The sequence below is a fragment of the Neodiprion fabricii genome, chromosome 5, assembly GCF_021155785.1.
Source record: "Neodiprion fabricii isolate iyNeoFabr1 chromosome 5, iyNeoFabr1.1, whole genome shotgun sequence".
Taxonomy (NCBI): domain Eukaryota; kingdom Metazoa; phylum Arthropoda; class Insecta; order Hymenoptera; family Diprionidae; genus Neodiprion; species Neodiprion fabricii.
The window spans coordinates 32,170,510-32,187,492 of NC_060243.1; the positions used below are offsets into that span (position 1 = coordinate 32,170,510).

The 16,983-nt window shown below is 34.5% G+C and overlaps 1 protein-coding gene across 7 annotated transcripts in view; it reads right to left on the minus strand.

Annotated features, from left to right (window-relative positions):
• Positions 1-4,377: 4,377 nt before the first annotated feature.
• LOC124182753 (forkhead box protein P1-like) overlaps positions 4,378-16,983 on the minus strand; it is a 212,794-nt gene continuing 200,188 nt past the window's right edge. For 5 of the 7 annotated variants that reach the window (XM_046570395.1, XM_046570399.1, XM_046570400.1 and 2 more), the window contains 7 exons: positions 16,630-16,674; positions 15,867-15,943; positions 15,640-15,741; positions 13,183-13,313; positions 7,251-7,326; positions 6,843-6,955; positions 4,378-5,783 (listed from right to left, as the gene is read on the minus strand). In XM_046570395.1, the coding sequence (XP_046426351.1) occupies positions 5,534-5,783; positions 6,843-6,955; positions 7,251-7,326; positions 13,183-13,313; positions 15,640-15,741; positions 15,867-15,943; positions 16,630-16,674 (794 nt within the window). In that variant the 3' untranslated portion in view covers positions 4,378-5,533. The remainder of the gene's footprint in view (positions 5,784-6,842; positions 6,956-7,250; positions 7,327-13,182; positions 13,314-15,639; positions 15,742-15,866; positions 15,944-16,629; positions 16,675-16,983) is intronic. The other 2 variants (XM_046570396.1, XM_046570397.1) reach the window with 2 other exon arrangements.

Consider the following 16,983-nt stretch of genomic DNA (forward strand, 5'->3'; position numbering starts at 1 on the left):
TCAAGGCAATTACAACATTTTCAATCCGATCAACTCAATAGCCAACGCAACATTATCACGATAGATCCACATAAATTCCGAAGAGAATGTTCCGTATCCCGTATTCCTTTCAGAAATCTTTTTTTTTTTTAATCCTTCGTGTCGTTCACGACAAAAACAACACCGTCGAATGATATACAAATATTCTCATCTTCGCAAGTTTCACGTCGTTCTTTGATATAAGTATGTTTCTCTATACCTACCGAGAAGTTTGCAATTAAAAAAAAGAGACGGAAAGTCGATCGTAACATGAATAATGAGGATGGAACTTCCGGCTAAGTAAATATAAATGGTGTTTTGACGAGAGAAGGAGAGAAAAAAAAATAAATAGAAATAAAAAAAAAATATACACAATCAAATCAAACTATCGTGGTGGGTTCGAGGAATTATACAATTATCTACACAAAATTTGAATCACTTTGGCACTATTTACTCGCTCTTTCTCCTCATCTCTTTTTCTACAACGTGCTCCTCTGAATGATATGGTCGCGTATAGGATTACTGTTTTCTATTTATTAATTTTTATTTTTCACCTAATGTTCTTTTTTTTTTCATTATTTATTTATTCATTTATTATTGTTATTATTTTTTTTTTTTTCGTTTTACTTACTTTTTCCATTTTCTTTATAAATAATAAACGAAATGTGTAATAAAAAAAAAAAAAAAGAAAAAAAGAAATGTATATATATATAGAACGCGCTTTGGCCAATATATTCGACCACAATTCCGTGTTGCTAGATTGTTTCGTGTGTAAAATTACGCAAAGGAACGAATCGAGTATAAAAGGAGATGAAAAAACTTGGACGCAAGTCTTAATATGGAATTCGCTACGAGCGGAACCTTCAATACACTGAAGTACAATGAACATTGATATAGGATTACATCCGATTTAGGAGGATCAAATTTTAATAACCACACGATGACTGTTTTTTTTTTTTTTTTTCTTTCTTTCTTTCTTTTCATCGTCATTTTTTTTTTTTTTTTTGTTTTTTTCTCTTCGATATCGATTATAACTAGCAACATGAATTTGCGATATTCGTGTACGCAGGAAAAAAATCTTGAATCTCTAACAGATCCATTAGGACCAGCCCTGAATCAATAAATGCGAATAGGACGCGAGCAGCTTATATAAAAAAAAAAAAAAATACAATTAAAATTAGAAATAATAATAGTAATAATAATAATGATAATAATAATAATAACAAGAACAACAACAACAACAATAATAATAATAATAATAATCGTAATCGTAATAGTAGTGATAATTGTAATTATAATAATCAGTTAAGATATTTAATAAATTCCTAACGCCTTACTAACTAACTATGTACAGAAGAGTCTATTTATCGTATATATATATATATATATATATCTAGTTCTTAATTCATTATACACAGTACACAGACTTATATTTTATATAGCAGTATTACAACGACTGAAATCACCCAGTTACACGATCATTGTTATTTTTTTTTTTTCTTCTATTTTCTTTTTTCCTCTCTTTTTGCAAACCTCGAAACTATATACTCAATTTCAAACGTTCTCATTAAATTCATATTCATACATACATACGGTATGTGTAAATTTGTGTAATAATTATACCGTATACGTTATATCGATCTGAAGTGAGAGCGGAGGGAAAAAAAAAAAAAACAAAGTAAGGGTAGACAGAATGGCAAAGAATAAAAAATTCATAACGCTGAGATAAATAATCTGCAGAGAACGTGTCGAAGAGATGTGGGAGAAAATTATTTCTTCGTAAAACGTTTACGAGTCGTAAGTTCATTTTCGTATTCTTTCTTTTACTCGATTCTGAAAAGAAAGTTCCACCTTCTTGCCAGTTCAAACAACCGCGTCTTTGTTTCGTTTTGATCTCTCTCTGGGTAAAAAAAGAAAAAAAAAAAAAAAATGGCATCGTTATTATAATTTTTATTTATTATTTCGATCGTTTTTTTTTTTCATTCTATTTTTACTCCCTTCGTTTTCGTTCCATCGTACCGTTAGCGATTAGTGTATTATTATTATTATTATCCTACGAGTACATGAATATAGATATATATGTGTGACGAGTGTGTATAAACATACATATATATATATATATACACATATATTTATTTATTTAAAAAATGACGAGGAATGAGAATGCGAGCGGGGCTGCGATTGCGGTATTCGTTTCATGCGCAACATATCCTTTCATTTCAATCTACAAGGATATTTAATAATACCTATATATATGTATATGTATATGTATATATATATATATGCGTATATTTATAATTTATAATTTTTAATGCCCAGTATGTGTATTAATGCGTTTGCAAGTTTGCAAGTATGCGTATATGTACAGGAATCCGATTAAAAAACGTACCGCACATGTATGCGTATGGAAAATGTGTCTGTATGCGTGCGCGCGTGTGTGTTTGTTTGTGAAAATGACGATGATAATTATTAGTAATAAATTTATACGTTATTTACGCGCGGAGAATGAATCGGTTGTTTTTTTTTTTTTTTTCGTTTCGTTCTTTCTCTCTTTTTTCAATACTCAAATCAAAAAGATGCATAATTCGCTCGCGTATCACATCCGCATCGGTCCGCACCGATTACATGTTGTAATGAGGTAAAGTGATATATCCGTGATTACTGATCAAGTGTTACAATTCACGTTAAAAATGTTGGAATAATAGAAAACACGATTTCGACGATTTCGTAATTCTTGCCTCGATTTTTTTTTTTTTTTTTCTTCACTTCCCGTCCTCGTCTCAGTCATTTTACCCGTTTTTCGTTTTATTTTCTGTTTTCCTAATTGTTTGTTTATTTATTTATTCACTTACTTTTTTTTTCAAATTTATTTATTTTCATATATAACTATGAAATAACGCAACACAGCATCGGGTCAGAATTATGCAAACTATAATTTTGAGATGTACGGGTTGTACCATTTTTAATCATCAGACGATTGATTGATCGACGCGATTAATCAATAATAGTAATAATAATAATGACCAACAACGGATGTACTAATATTACTAATAATAATAATAATAATGATAATAATAATAATAATAATAATAATAATGATGATAGTAATAATTACGTCTAGTCAATTGTATAATACAGATATTTTTCAACTTATTATCAGCGATGTGTTTGAATTTAATTCCGTTATTTTGTTGCTTTTTATATATATATGTATATCTTCGTATGCGATAATGTGACGTGTTTGTGGTGTAATTGTGTTTTCTTTTTCCGTGTGTATACTTACATAACAAGAGTCATGTATACGAATACATTGTATGTATACACTTTTAAATACAATTTATGTTTATACGTGTATAGATATACGTAACATATCTATCATTTACAAATTCTATAATTGATTATTAATTATTATTATTGTGTATATCAATGAATACGAAACTATCTTGGTTGTTTTTTTTTTTTTTTTTATGTTTTCGTTTTTTTTTTTTTATTTTTTTTTTTTTTTTTAATTTTCTTTCTTTATCCCCATTCTAAACTATACAGGCGCTATTATATTTATTAATATGTGATTTTGACAAACGTTAAACCAGGTTCAATAATTTGAGGTTGATTCGATTTGACGATTAGTTCTGGCCAACAACACGATTCAATTTTTAATCGATCCCATACTAGTAACATTGAGAAAATCAAAAAGCGAACGAATCATTCGTCCGAACAGATTTTCGGCACGATTGATTTTGAACGAGTAGTAATGAAATGAAATTGAGCAGTTCCGCGGCTGATATTTTTGCCCAATCCAAGAATCTGAATATATTTAAAATTCAGTGGCGCTATTTTTTTTTTTTTTTTTTGTTTCTCCCCCCCCCCAAAAAAAAACATAAAACAAAAAAAAAAAAAAAGACCAAAAATTTGTTCCTCGAAAAATAAAATTCGTCAAATTGAGCTTCTTTCTCCTTTCTCCTTGTGCGATGAAATTATCGGTAGTTTGGTAAAAAGCTACACAGTTTTGTTCTAAGCCCGGTGTAACGTTGCAATAATAATGATAATGATGATAATAACGGTAATGAAAATACAGTGTATACATATATATATATATATATACACACACACACACACACTGTATTTCTCATGACCGTAGATTCGTTATTATTATTATTATTATTATTATTATTATTATTATTATTATTATTATTATTATTATTATTATTATTATTATTATTATTATTATTATTATTATTATTATTTTTATTAATATAAATAATATTATTATTATTATGTATTTGTGTATGTGTGCGTGTGTCTATTACTTACCGACAAGTATTTACAGTGGGCATATATGTATATATATATACATATATATTTTCTTTCTATTTTCTTCAAGACATTTAATTTATCGCCCATTTTGAACATAACTTTCATTGATCTATGCTGCGTGTGTACGCAGCCACAAAAGCGATGTGCATTGGGCTTGAAGGTTTTCGCACGTTATATTGACAGTAAAGCCGCGGCGTTCGAAAAAAAAAAAAATTCAACACCGCGGTGCGTTATTTTTTTTTTTTAATCTTTTTTTTTTTGTAAAATTCTCAAGACCGAGCGGCGGGGAAAAAAATCGCATGGGATAAGAATGTTTCCGAATGTTTTTTTTTTTTTTTTTTTTTTTTTTTATCGCAGTCAACTTCCGCGGTTACCGATTTCCGTTCACGCTGTTGCATCGTGCAGTTACTGCCTGGGATAACGATGTAATTCGTTGCGAACAACAATCAGATCTAAAACACCCTCCTTTTTTTGCAGGTATCAACTAATCAATCAATCAATCAATCAATTTATCAATCATCGCACAGAAATTATTATTCCTCGTATGTCGATCGTGTCACAGCGTAACAAATTTACCTACCATCGCTATGATGTATAATATATACATATACATATATATATGTATATATATAACCTTATAATCAAAAGTCATAATTTTAATGATAATAATAATAACAATAATAATAATAATAATAATAATGACAATAATGATAATATGATATTAACCTTATATTGCAATATCTGTAATATGTATAATACACGAAACGTATGTTTTATATATGTATATAATGTAATCGTTATTCTTACAATTGCTTCGTAAGGGATATGGATCAAAGAACGTTCAATTTATATAGTATATATATATATGTGTGTGTGTGTGTGTGTGTGTATGCGTATATAATATATATATATACACAATTGCCAATCGTATTGGCAGCTAATACGTGCGTACTTGTCATCATAGTTTTGGAATAAAAATGAGACGGAAAGAAAAAAAAAAAAAAAAAAAAAAAAAAAACGACATTACAATGATGATAATAATAATTATAATATTATAATAATAATAGTAATAATATTTATTAGTCTTTAGACCGCTTTTGTAGGGCGGTTGGATATGGCGAGTAGGGGATGAATATTATATCTTGGGGGTTGGGGGGGTTGGGGGGGTAAAAGGGTTAGGGAATCAACAACGAAGAGGATACTACGCTTCGATCTGATCTTCCGTGCTCGGCGTCGTGTCCGGCGCCATAGATAGGTCCTCGGCCATGTCCTCGTCCTGACCCGAATCGTGGCCATGGCTCTCGGAATATTCACGGTCATCTACGCCGTCCTCCTCCTGCTCGGTCGGTGCCTCTAAGAGCTCCCGTTTTATCAGTCTCGATAACTTCCCGCCCTCGGGGCTCTGCCCCTCTTGCTTTATATGCACGCCCGATGGTTCATCCAACGGCGACCTGTCGGGAGCAATTTTAATTATCCTCGCGGAAAGTCAGAGAGAAAGTTAAACCTGTGACGAACCTACGTCTAAATTCGGATATTCCGAATTCGATGCGACCACAATATTCACGGATCTGAACTGTGGCTGGCCGATTGATCGATTTATCGCAGACTTCGATTAAACGTTTTTTCCATCAATCGATAGGATCGTAAGCTTCGATTAATCGTTGTTTCGATTATTCGATAGGATCGTAGACTTCGATTAAACGTTCTTTCGATCAATCGATAGGATCGTAGGCTTCGATTAATCGTTGTTTCGATTATTCGATCGATCGTAGGCTTCGATTAATCGTTCTTTCGATTATTCGATCGATCGTAGACTTCGATTAAACGTTCTTACGATCAATCGATAGGATCGTAGGCTTCGATTAATCGTTCTTTCGATTATTCGATCGATCGTAGGCTTCGATTAATCGTTCTTTCGATTATTCGATCGATCGTAGACTTCGATTAAACGTTCTTTCGATCAATCGATAGGATCGTGGGCTTCGATTAAACGTTCTTACGATCAATCGATAGGATCGTAGGCTTCGATTAATCGTTCTTTCGATGATTTGATCGACTGTAGACTTCGATTAAACGTTCTTACGATCAATCGATAGGATCGTAGGTTTCGATTAATCGTACTTCCGATGATTCGATCGATCAAAGACTTAAATTAATCGTCCTTTCGATTCCTCGTTTTTTCGAGTAATCGATCGTTCAAAATTTCAATGCATCGTTTGTCGATTAATCGATTAAACGTCCCTTTCAGTTAACTGTTTTCTCGAACAATCGATCTCTCCAACTAGTGACGTTTTTTCGATTAAACGATCTTTCCAACCAGTCATTTCTTCGATTAATCGATCTTTTCAATGCACCGTTTATTCGATCAATCGTTCTTTCCGGTAAATCATTTCTTCGATCAATCACAGGGGAACAGTGAACCGTAGATTACGATTAATCGAATGATCCCACAGCACTTCGTAACACTGCATTGATTTTTTATTTTGATTTTTATTTTCTCGAGGACTTACATCAAATCGTTGTGGGCTAGAAGATGGTCCTTGTCAGGACTTGTTGCCGTCGATGTGCACATGGAGTTGTTCAAGAAACCCATGTTCGACTCACCAAGCGCAGCCTGGAAATACTCAAATTGCATTAGATTATTAGTCATTATTGGCAGATCGATCGATGCGAATTATTATAGTTTCCGACTTAAGCCGCGGAGAATGAAGATGACTCGCGTGAGTAACGATAACAAACTAGTACAAATCGATCGTTATCTTCGCAGAGTTATAAGATGCCAAAAATAAAAAGAACCAATCTTTCGGATGTCTGATTTGCTTTCGATTAATTTTTTTATTTTTTTTTTTTTTATTTTTATTTTTTCTCCCTGTATTATACATACTTCGCGCGTTCAGCGTCGTTTTTTAGGTAGTTACCTGGAGATTGGCGTTGAGTGCGTCGCCGTACATTGTCGGACTGTGAATTAGAGTTGGACTTTTCGACGGGACACCCCTGAAGATTGGATAAAAAATTTATTGGTTAAAAACAGGTCGAAGAAAGTTTATCCTTTTTGCCTTTTCTTTTTTTTTTTTTTACACGCAACAAATTTTTGCCAACGGTAAAACCTGAAAGTTGATTAGTAATCGCTCAAATGTACATACATACAAATGGATTTGATTGTCAGAGCGTTATCGCTGTTTAATTATATGTATATGTAATATATTATAGAGTGGAAGAGAAGATAGAGATATACAAATATATGTGTATAGAATAACATATAGATATATACATAAAGAGAGAGAGAGAGAGAGAGAGAGAGAGAGAGAGAAAGATTTAAATAGGTACGTATAAAAACATCTAAAAGATGGTACGGAAAAAGAGAATTTGAAAAAGATTTTCAAAAAGTATTTACCTACCGTTATAACGTTATACACCATACATCGTATAATACGTATAAGTCGGTATGTCGGACATATTAACTTACACGTGTATGCGTATATAAGTTACGAACAGATGACGGATATCAACGAATTGGCGGAAATTGAGCGAGATTAGGTGAAAAAATTCTTAAACATACACAGCGCTACCCGTTTCAAATTCCCAACGTAAAGAGACTCTTTTCTTTTTTTTTTAGGGAAAACAAATCCTTCCTAATACAATTTTCACATTTTTTTTTTTTTTACCTAGATAACCGATGAAGATGAATTTTCATTTGAAACGGGTTTCGTTGTTTATAAATGGCCGTGGGTTACCTCGACTTACCGTTCCACGATTTTCGTTCGTTTGTCACTGATCTCACATCCACTGGGTGGGTATCAAACTTCAGGGAAGGATCGTCTGAGAGTGAGAGAGAAACGCGATTACCAGCAACTTTGGATAATATGAAGGTTGCGAGTAAAGACGTGGATCTCGTTGATATGTACGATTCGTCGCGCATGCATTTGGTGAAAATAATTGAGGATAAAAATATTTTCCCTTTGGCCATTTATGAAACAACTTTTACACCACGGAACTACTGTTATTATAACGATAAGATGTTGAGAAAGTTGATAACGAGAAACAGGACGGAAGAAAGAGTGAGAGAGAGAGAGAGAGAGAGAGATTTAAAAATGCATGCAATAGTACGTAGTTAATATATAAATAGAAATATATGAATATATATGTATATTTTAAGGAGAAAGAGAAAAATAGAGTTGGAAAAATAGTTAGTAAAAGACGATGAGAATGTCCGAAATATATGTATATATATATATATATAATCTTATGATTATTTAAATCTATAATTTTAATTATAGTGCGTGAGAAGAAGGAGGAAAGAAATGGAAAGAAAAAAAATAAAAAAAAATAACCAGACGAATTATCAATGAATAATTAATACTATAAGTATATAATGGTCAATGCGTAATGATTATATACCTGTCTCTTGATATCTGATCGATCAAATCGCATTCTCGCGAGTTCTGGATCGCCCGTCACACTTAGGGACTGCACGCGTACTACACTTATATACGTTATCACATGCATGCGCAGTTAAGCAGCTTTTTTCAAGCATCCATTCGCCAAATAATACTCGTGTGTATACCCTGTCCCACATACAAACGCAATAAACGCATCGCAGCTTTACAAACTTAAAACGAAACGCAAGATCTGCACAAAAACAAAAAAAACTAAATTAAAATAATCCAAATTGGCGACGGATCTACAGAAGTCACGAAAATCAGGATAATCCTCCAAGTGTTTTAAAAACTAAGGCACAATTTTTGAACAACTATTGTCGCAGAATTTTCATATCGTATGTATAAGTAATTGAACTGAACATGGATTTGAAAATCGATGTACATTTGTATTATTCTTTATATTTTTCAGACATCAATTGAAATTTGACTAGTGATGTAATAAAAACGAAAAATATCTATGCAACATCGGCAAACTTGTGAAAGCTCGAAGCGCCCAGACTTTCGTTTGAAATAAATTGAACTAATGTTTGTAGAATAATAACTCCCCATGCAGGAACTGGTTGAGGGGTGAATAGCAAAGCTTTCGAAAAAACTGCGGAGCAGTGTTGTGGTCGGATAGTTTTTTTTTTTTTTTTTTTCGAGATACACAAGCGTGCAGAGACTGAGGACGAATAGACGAGGAATGGGAAACTAACGAGGGGAAGCTACTGCCAAATATACTGGATAACGATTGCGGTTCTGATGTTACATCTATTCTAACTGAAATAATACGAAGCGGGATCAAGTGAACAATACTGTAGACAACGGACGGCTAACTCGGGGGTGGGTATAAAAAGAAGGGCATCGACAAGCACGATGATGCAGGTATACTAACTGGGACTAATTACTTGTCAAAAGGGCCGCCACCTTGTACCTCCCAACTATTCACAGCAATTCGTCTCTCACCCGGAGATGTTGCAACGACTTTACTCAATTCTTAAGTGGCCTATATTTATATATATTTTTTGTTTCTTTTTCTTCGTTTATTTTTTCACTCAAAATCATCATCGTGATCACGTTCACCGGACTGATTCACAGTTGGAAATAATCTCCAAGACGAAACGAACGGAACTAGGCAACGAATAGACTATTCGAATGTGCAAAAGCTTGGATAATTACTATGCGGTTTTATAATCGGTTGAAATACAGTTTCAAATGACGGTGTGATTATCTAAATAAGGCTAACCGTTGTTCTGTGTCTACGATACTTTCCGTCGCGTGAGTAAAAAAGAAAAATGTCGACACCGATATTTCTTTTAATTCACAGAAATCTGGAGCGAATCTTTAATCGTGTTCCAAAAATCAACCAACCTCCGAAGTGTGATGTGAAATATTTTTTTTTTTAAACTTGTGTATTTTTCATCTCACGAATAACGCGACCTCCGTAACGTACGTTGTACCATTTCCAACAGTTTATCTACGGTAACACTTCTGTCACAAAAATTTCCCAGCAATAGCGTAAGAAGGGAAGTGACAGCGAGTGAGTGAGAAATAGAAAGAGAGAAAGGATCGGGATACCAAGGCTTCGATTTTAGACGTTTAGTAATCTTGAGTTTAAACTGATAGTTAGACGCGATTCGCGGATCACGGACGTACGAAGAATAGCGAACCAAAGTATTCGAATCCGAACTTTACCGGGGTGAAAAGCTGTTGCGATGTGAACACGAGGGAAGGTGCGGCCTCTTTGCGTGAACAACGACTAAGCGATTCGCGGTCCGGTTTAGTGTTACTTTTTTTTTTTTTTTTTTTTTATCTATACGTTAAGCAAAATTTCTTATCAATTTCTTTGTCATTGATTAACCAATTCATTTCTGACCAATAATTTGTTCGTTTTTTTGCTGTTGCTGTATTTTATTTTAATTTATTTGATTTTTTTTTTTTCTTTTCCAAAATTTTCTCAACTGCAAGTCCTGATTCAAACCGGAGGTACGTATATCGATAATGCCAGCCATCAGCAGCAGCGCGCAGAATTCTAAAAAGTGGTGGTGCTTACTGTGCGGAGAGGTGGGGTGGAGTGGGTGATGGGGTTGGGTCATATTTCCTGGGGCGGCCGCGGGACAGATGCCGCCGCTTTACGAACTCGGCGTCGTCCACCATCCAGAATGACCCAAAGTCGTCTTCATACCGCACAAAACACTTGTGCAATGATAGATTGGTGCGGATCGCGTTCTGTATACACAGACAAGACCACCAAGAAATAGAGAAAAGAGAGTAAAAAGACAGTTTTTTTTTTTTTTTTTTTGTTTTTTCGTTGTTTTCCGATTGGATTTCTCTGTTTTCTGCCGTTTTTCTTTCTGTTTTTCGTAATTTTTTTTTTTTTTTTTTCTTTTGACTTTTTTTTTTTTTTTCATCATTCTTGTCTCAGCTACGCTGAAGCAACTCTCGGCAAACTGAATATACGTGTGTATATACGTGTATATCCGTGAGATATTTTTATAAAAAATATGTTGCAGAGAAAAAATGGCAAATTATATTGATACAAGAAAGGCGAATTCTTGTTGTTGGTTTTTTTTCTTTCTATAGTGCGTTCGTCGAAGAAAAATGTAAGAAAAAACTCCAAAAACAATTTGGTAATTTAACATATTCATCGATGCGTATGTTGGCTTGTATAATGCAGTATAGTCACAAGTATGTATGTAGTATACAGTATTAAGAAAAGGGGGGTGGGGGGAAAACTGTACGGTAGTCACTCTCGTTCTACCTGACGCAGGATAATCTCGCTCCTTACTCTCGAATCAGCTCCGCTACCCAGCAATTTGTAACATGGGCCTCTGCTCACGAGATGCTTCGGTTAGTTGCTGCTGCAAAGCCCTCATGCTTGTTAAGCACACCTCTACCCCACGCCTCACACATCACGCACTCTCTAATACACGTATTATTATCACAGTAGTATTTATGTATGTATATATGTATAGTATATTCGCCTAGAAGTACACGTATCTTCGTATCAGGTGACGAACAAAAAAGATACGCGTACAAATCGGCACGCCACATCCGTATGCAGATGATGATTCGATCGCTATTTTTCGAGTGATTCGTCAACGTGTTTAGAATAACACAGGTACACGTGCGATTTAGTTACTCGGGATTTCATTATTGAATATGAAAAATCGTTTATTCGAAATATAGCTCGAGTCGTGGGTCGAAAACTTGACTCATTCGTGCGTTGGCGCTAAGTCAATATGGCCGCGGTCAACCCGCTTGCGATTTTGTTTCGGCGGTAAGATTATTTCCAGCATTCATCTGATGTCAGGATTTATTTCACGCTGAACAAAATAATGGCAAGAATGTTTTAGTCGTGACTTTACCGACGACAAATGCCCGATAACCGAAAACGGAGCTTTCGAAATTCGGTCGCAGCTGTGTACATGTGTTTTCTATGGTTCACTTGTGGTAAAGAAAAATATAAAATATTAGAAACGGTCGATTATCTCACCACGACTCTGTATACGGATACGGTGCATGTATACTGCATAGATATATCGATATCAAAGATGATTCAAGAGACAACGCAACCCATAACATTATGTATATGTATAACATTGACACGCCACGCAAGCAACAATCGCACACAGCACGAAATATGATATAATAAGACGCGACGCGTTGTGACATGTTTTCGACCAATCATCGACAATTTTTATAAGTAGCACATAAATGTGGAAATTTTGAGCTGATAGGAGGTTAGGTTCGAAAAATTGTAGTGAAATACTTTGTCGCGGTAATTGGTCGTTGAAAACGTGACACCGACAAACACAACACAAGCGACATGATAATTACGATAAATATTATATATGTACGAATAATATTATATATAGTATATATATATATATATTCATAAAAATATATATATGTATATATATATATGATAATGATAATATAAGTATATGTATATGAAAAAGTAGAGAATATAAAAAGTATGTATAGTAGTTTCAAAAAAGACACGAGGATATTTAAAGAGTATGAATATATATGACAGCATATATAGATATATGTAGATATACATATAAATATGAGAGGAGAGATATGTAAAAATACTAGGTATATTATATCTATATATAAGAGGTGAATATTAAAGATGAGGTAAAGAAGCAGCGTATAAAAAGAGTATATAAATATTATAATAGGATAAAAAAGTGTCTATATATATATATAAAAATATTTTCATATACACAGACGTCCAATTGTAACCATATATATGTAATTGCAGCACGTATAACGTTATACCTGTACGTATAACGTAGTGCAATTGATATATGTACACCGATGAACGCATGTGCATACACAGATTGAGAAATGGTAAACAGAGAGATTATTAAATATGTAATGTAATATATAAAATGAGAGACGCGCGTTGTTCGGGGGAACGTACCCAGTCGTGCTGCAAGCGCGCTGCGGACGTCTCTTGTAAAACTCCACTTCGTCCACCGTCCAAACAGCCCCTTTCACGTTTTCGACTCGCATGAAACATTTGTGGAGAGACAGGTTGTGTCGCACTGCGTTCTATACAAAATAATAAACACATACTAAATAAGCAACGCAAAAACCAACGAAGCATAACTCAACGATGGATAGGTATGGTCGGGGTTTGGTGTTGGTAAGTAAGATATCTATCATTTTTTGACGCACCCGATTGCGTTGAGTGGATCTTGTTTTTTTTTTTTGTACGAGCAATAACGTCGATAATAATAATAATAATGGAAAAAGATAAATAATAAAAATCATAAGAACCAATCAAATCAGAAAATCAATTCAACAACCAGCTACTAAATCAGGTTAATTGTACGGGAAATGATAGTGAATAATTCAACACAACAATCGTAATATATATATAAGTCGGGAACACTGCGGAATTATGTAATACAAGTATAATGTAAATATTATACAGGATATCCGTTGATCAACTTCATACTTCAAAGAGTACATATCCGAGACAACTGCACAAGGTGCGACTTTGACGGTTTATTTGAGAAACATCACGTGCGCACGGTACAAGAGTGAATTCTCAGCTTTTGGATTTTCCACAATAGATAAAATTGTACCCAAACTGTTCTAGCCATGATTTAGTTTGACGTCAAATAGCGCACGAAAACTGGGAAGCAATACGAAGATTGTTACAGCCTGAATAAAATCCGAAGCGGGTCAACGGCGGCCATATTGAAGTGGTAAGATGACTTCTGCGCAGCAAGTTAGAAAACTGTCTTTTGATATTTGAATAATTCACTCGCATGCGTACGAAAATGCGTACGATTATCTGGTCTTCCAATATTCAACCACCGATTGCTTCACGGAATTTTAATTTGAAATTGATTAACGGACAGGTACGTACGCCTAAAAACGTATTCAGAAACAGACACATGACGAACAAGCACACGCGCATATACATATTATATAAAATAACACAGGAGTGTATGCATTTGTATATACATACATATATTCATATGTATATGCGTGCTGATTGCATTCCTCGACTCTGAATATGATATCTATATAAATATAAATATAAATATGCACAGCTAAAATTCTAGGCAACTAGGGGTAACAACACACATTCATGCCACGACGGATTACGTCGTATTAAAGAAAAACGACGTAGTTATTCCCGAACAGTTTTCCGTCTCAGATTTTCAGCTCGCTCCTGCAGCCCGAACAACGATCAACAGTTGACAATCACCGGATTTCTTCTTCTCAATCTTCTCGGTAGTTCTTTCTTCTTGTTCTTCTACCTCGTATCGTTGATACCTAAACGCTTTTATTCCTTCTTGAATAGTTGTTGATTGATTTTTTTTTTTTTTTTTGTGTCGTATTTAGTCTTTTGTTTTGTTTTTCATTTTGAACATAGAACCATGCGAGGCAAAGCTTTGGCAATACATACGTTTATCACATACACACGCACGCACACACACGTCACGCTGCACGCACATACACGCGCATACATGTATAGATGTATTATATATCATCATTCGTTAAACAATTAAATCGATATTAGTTTCATTCCCACCGGTTATACATTCTAAATAAGTTAATTTGCCCTTTATTGCGCTTTTCACTTTATTTTGATTAATATACGTAAATTTGGGACTTTAAGAAACATTTTCGCATTCTCGCCGGTTGCGGCAATCCTCGAGGGTTTAAATAAAATGCTTGGAATGAATACCGCGACCGTATAAATGAATTTTTCACGCACAACGGGACCTGAACCCCCCTCCCGCCGTGGCAAAAATATCGTAGAAACATGAGTAATTTTCCATCATTGAAATGGACTGAGAAAGAAAGCGGGAGCAAAGAAACCCGAGTACAACGAGATGGAAGCGCGAATTTATAAACCACAAACCACAAAAAAAAAAAAAAAAAGAAACCATACAAATTGCACGGAGCTGAAATTCAATTTCACCAAAATAAGTTTCTCGAACATGAGAATGAGGACAACGTTCAATGTGATTTCGAAAAACCCATAAAATCGGGTGTTCACGAATTTGACTGTGTATATTTGAGTGATAAATCACAAATCAAAGAACTCGTAGAATAATATGGCTTCTCGATGATTGAAATCTCAATGTGTCACGATTTTTAGGTTAGATTATTATCACGAAAACTGATTAGCGAATTAATTGCCCTGCTTGAATCGGATGAAAAATAATTTTCAACGCATAGATTGTCATTATTATTTTTATCTATATCGAAGGATGCTACGAATACTTTAATATTATTTGTTTGAACCCTTGTACGAAATTTTCTCAAATTATCTTCTTTTTGATTTTTTTTTTTTTTTGTCATTTTTTTTGTCATTTTTTTGTCATTTTCGTTTTTTGATTCATGAAAAGTATACCTTCCACGTTGCCGCGTTGCGCCTGAAGTAGCAGAACGTATTTTGGAACCAGTTGTAGATCTCGTTGAGCGTCAACTGCTTGTCCGGCGATTCGATTATCGACTATAACAAGAGAGGACAACGAAACACAAAATAAAATAATAAGAAATAAAAATTTTTAGCCACAATTTGACACTTTTGAAAAATGCATTAGACTCAATGTGCTCGTGCAATGTCGACTCACTTACCTGACGAATGAGAGAAGCGTAAGTGAAGGGTGGCCTGACGTCGGCGTTTTTGTAAAACTCCCGGTTGCGCTGAATTTCTGAAAATCAACGATAACGCAATTGAGGAAATTGTGAATAACGAAAGAAAATCAAACACTCGAACCTACGATTTGAATAACGTGGAAACAATGTAATAATCAGAATCTTGATGAGAATTACACGTTTATTCATACGACTATATCAACGTATACGGGAACAATCTTTTGAAACCTGAAAATGAACCGCGCATGCGCGAGTTTTATCGGCTGTTCGTGCAGGCTGGCCAACCCGAGTTTCAGCTGTCAAACTGCTTCTGCCGGCGATGTAGTTGATACGAATTTTCGAGGTTAGAATCTCAAATAATTGAGGCAGTGACTCGAAAAGGTTTGGGAAGCGTTCGTTGTTGGATCGGAAAGTTTATTCTTCAAAGAACGGTCGGAATTTAATGCTTATGCTCTTTTAAAATTCAAACGTACACATTTCGCGTACGTTGGCCTGCCTGCATTGCAGACAAAAATATCGCTGCGGGAAGATTTCGCCGACCAATGAGATTGAATTATTTGGCGCATGCGCGGTTGACTTTTAAGTGTCAGGAAATTGTCCCGGTATATGTTATGTATAGGGACCAACGATTTTCAGGATTTTTCGATTTCCGTATACTGGTAAAAGGTACACAGAGGACCAATGTCATATTTGGATTATTCTAGGGTTCTTTTTGGAAAGAAGATGGTGGTGGTGACAGTACCTTGTTGAACGTCTAGGCCAGCGCGCTCCAGCATGTAGGGCAGCCCTACACGATGGGGAGGGCGGGCAGCACAAGTAGTAAAGAAATAACATAACCATTGATGAACGTTATCACTAATCATTAACAAACAATAACTATGTGCGAAACGAACACTTATCGCAAAATCCATGTTCAAAATTGGTCAATTAATTTCCAGTTATAAGTTTCAGACAAATAAAAGTGGCGTTCAAATTTCTTTGGGAAGTGAGCATACCTGTAGACTAATTAATTATGCTTAGGTTATTATTGATTACAAAGGTTGGTGAGTTAAAAATCAACACCCTTTTCTATAATTTTGTTAGACAGCAGACAGCC